Here is a 1,132-nt window from a genome sequence, read left to right on the forward strand (position 1 = left end):
TTTGAATCATATCATATTATTGTCCTTATATATTGATTACTAGGATTTGAGCTGCAGTATAGTCTTGGTATACCGAAAAATAATTTTTGTTTAACACATTCTTAATTAAATTATTTTGATTCGACATGTTTTATATTTGTGTTGTTAAAATATAGTAAAATAAAGATTTTATCTGTAATAAAATATTAAATTAATGATAATTTAAATTTTTAGTAATATCGATTCAAACTGTTCTCGTCATATAAGCCATTTGTGTAATTTTAAAATTTTTAATATGTTAAAAAATTCGTAATTATAAATTGTTATTAATTTTTAAAATACCAATTTTAATATTTTAAACAAGTTTAAATTTACAAAAAGGACACGGTGTTTGAGCAAAAACTCTCTCTTCATGCCGCAATTGAAATGGCTGTTGTATAGGGTTCTTACCCTTCTTTATTGATTAACTGATGGGCCTTACAATTAGAACAAAATGGGCCTTACGGTGAGAACAAAATGGGCCTTAAGTTTAAAGTGTTCTCGAGATTCTTTAATTCTTCTTGTTCCGGGAAAGAAACGGCGGTTGTCTTGCTCGCCGACGGCGGATGGAGTGTGCCGCGCGTGGCTTTGCGACGCGGTGCGTTGGTCCACCGACGCGGAGGTGTGGCCAGTGTGGTGCTGTGGCGTATTGCTCCGTCTCTCATCAGGTTTTCTAACTTCTGCTTACTCTCTCTCTCTAAGCCTTGTAACCTTGTTCTTCTTCATCGACCTAATCGGTTCTGGAGAAACAAAGAAGTGGTGATTTTGATCGTAATCTTGAAGCTAGTTAAATAGGTTTGTAGTTAAGAATTAATAAATTCATGATTTTTTTTACATTAAAGTTCAATCCTTTGATCAATAGGTTCATTGTTCAAGTTTTGTGGATCTTTGATTTGGTTGTAGACTTCACATTGGAGTTATCACAAGGAAGAATGTGAGAGATTAGAAGAGCAAATGCGTCGTGTTGATCTGTTAAATGATTTCCCATTTACATTTACAGAAGATGCTACGGTTCAGGTTAATGATCACTTATGGATGATATTGAGGAATCTAATGCCTTTTTGATCAATGAACATTTTTAGCTCAAAGTTTCTGTTTTTTTTTTTTTTTTTTT

At 32.9% G+C, this 1,132-nt stretch overlaps 1 protein-coding gene across 1 annotated transcript in view; it reads left to right on the top strand.

The window, feature by feature from the left end:
* Window positions 556-1,132, top strand: part of LOC104753746 (zinc finger MYND domain-containing protein 15-like) — a 3,168-nt gene continuing 2,591 nt past the window's right edge. The window contains exons 1-2 of the mRNA XM_010475949.1: window positions 556-686; window positions 922-1,081. Of these exons, the coding sequence (XP_010474251.1) occupies window positions 585-686; window positions 922-1,081 (262 nt within the window). The 5' untranslated portion in view covers window positions 556-584. The remainder of the gene's footprint in view (window positions 687-921; window positions 1,082-1,132) is intronic.

The sequence above is a fragment of the Camelina sativa genome, chromosome 16 (assembly GCF_000633955.1).
Source record: "Camelina sativa cultivar DH55 chromosome 16, Cs, whole genome shotgun sequence".
NCBI classification, from domain to species: domain Eukaryota; kingdom Viridiplantae; phylum Streptophyta; class Magnoliopsida; order Brassicales; family Brassicaceae; genus Camelina; species Camelina sativa.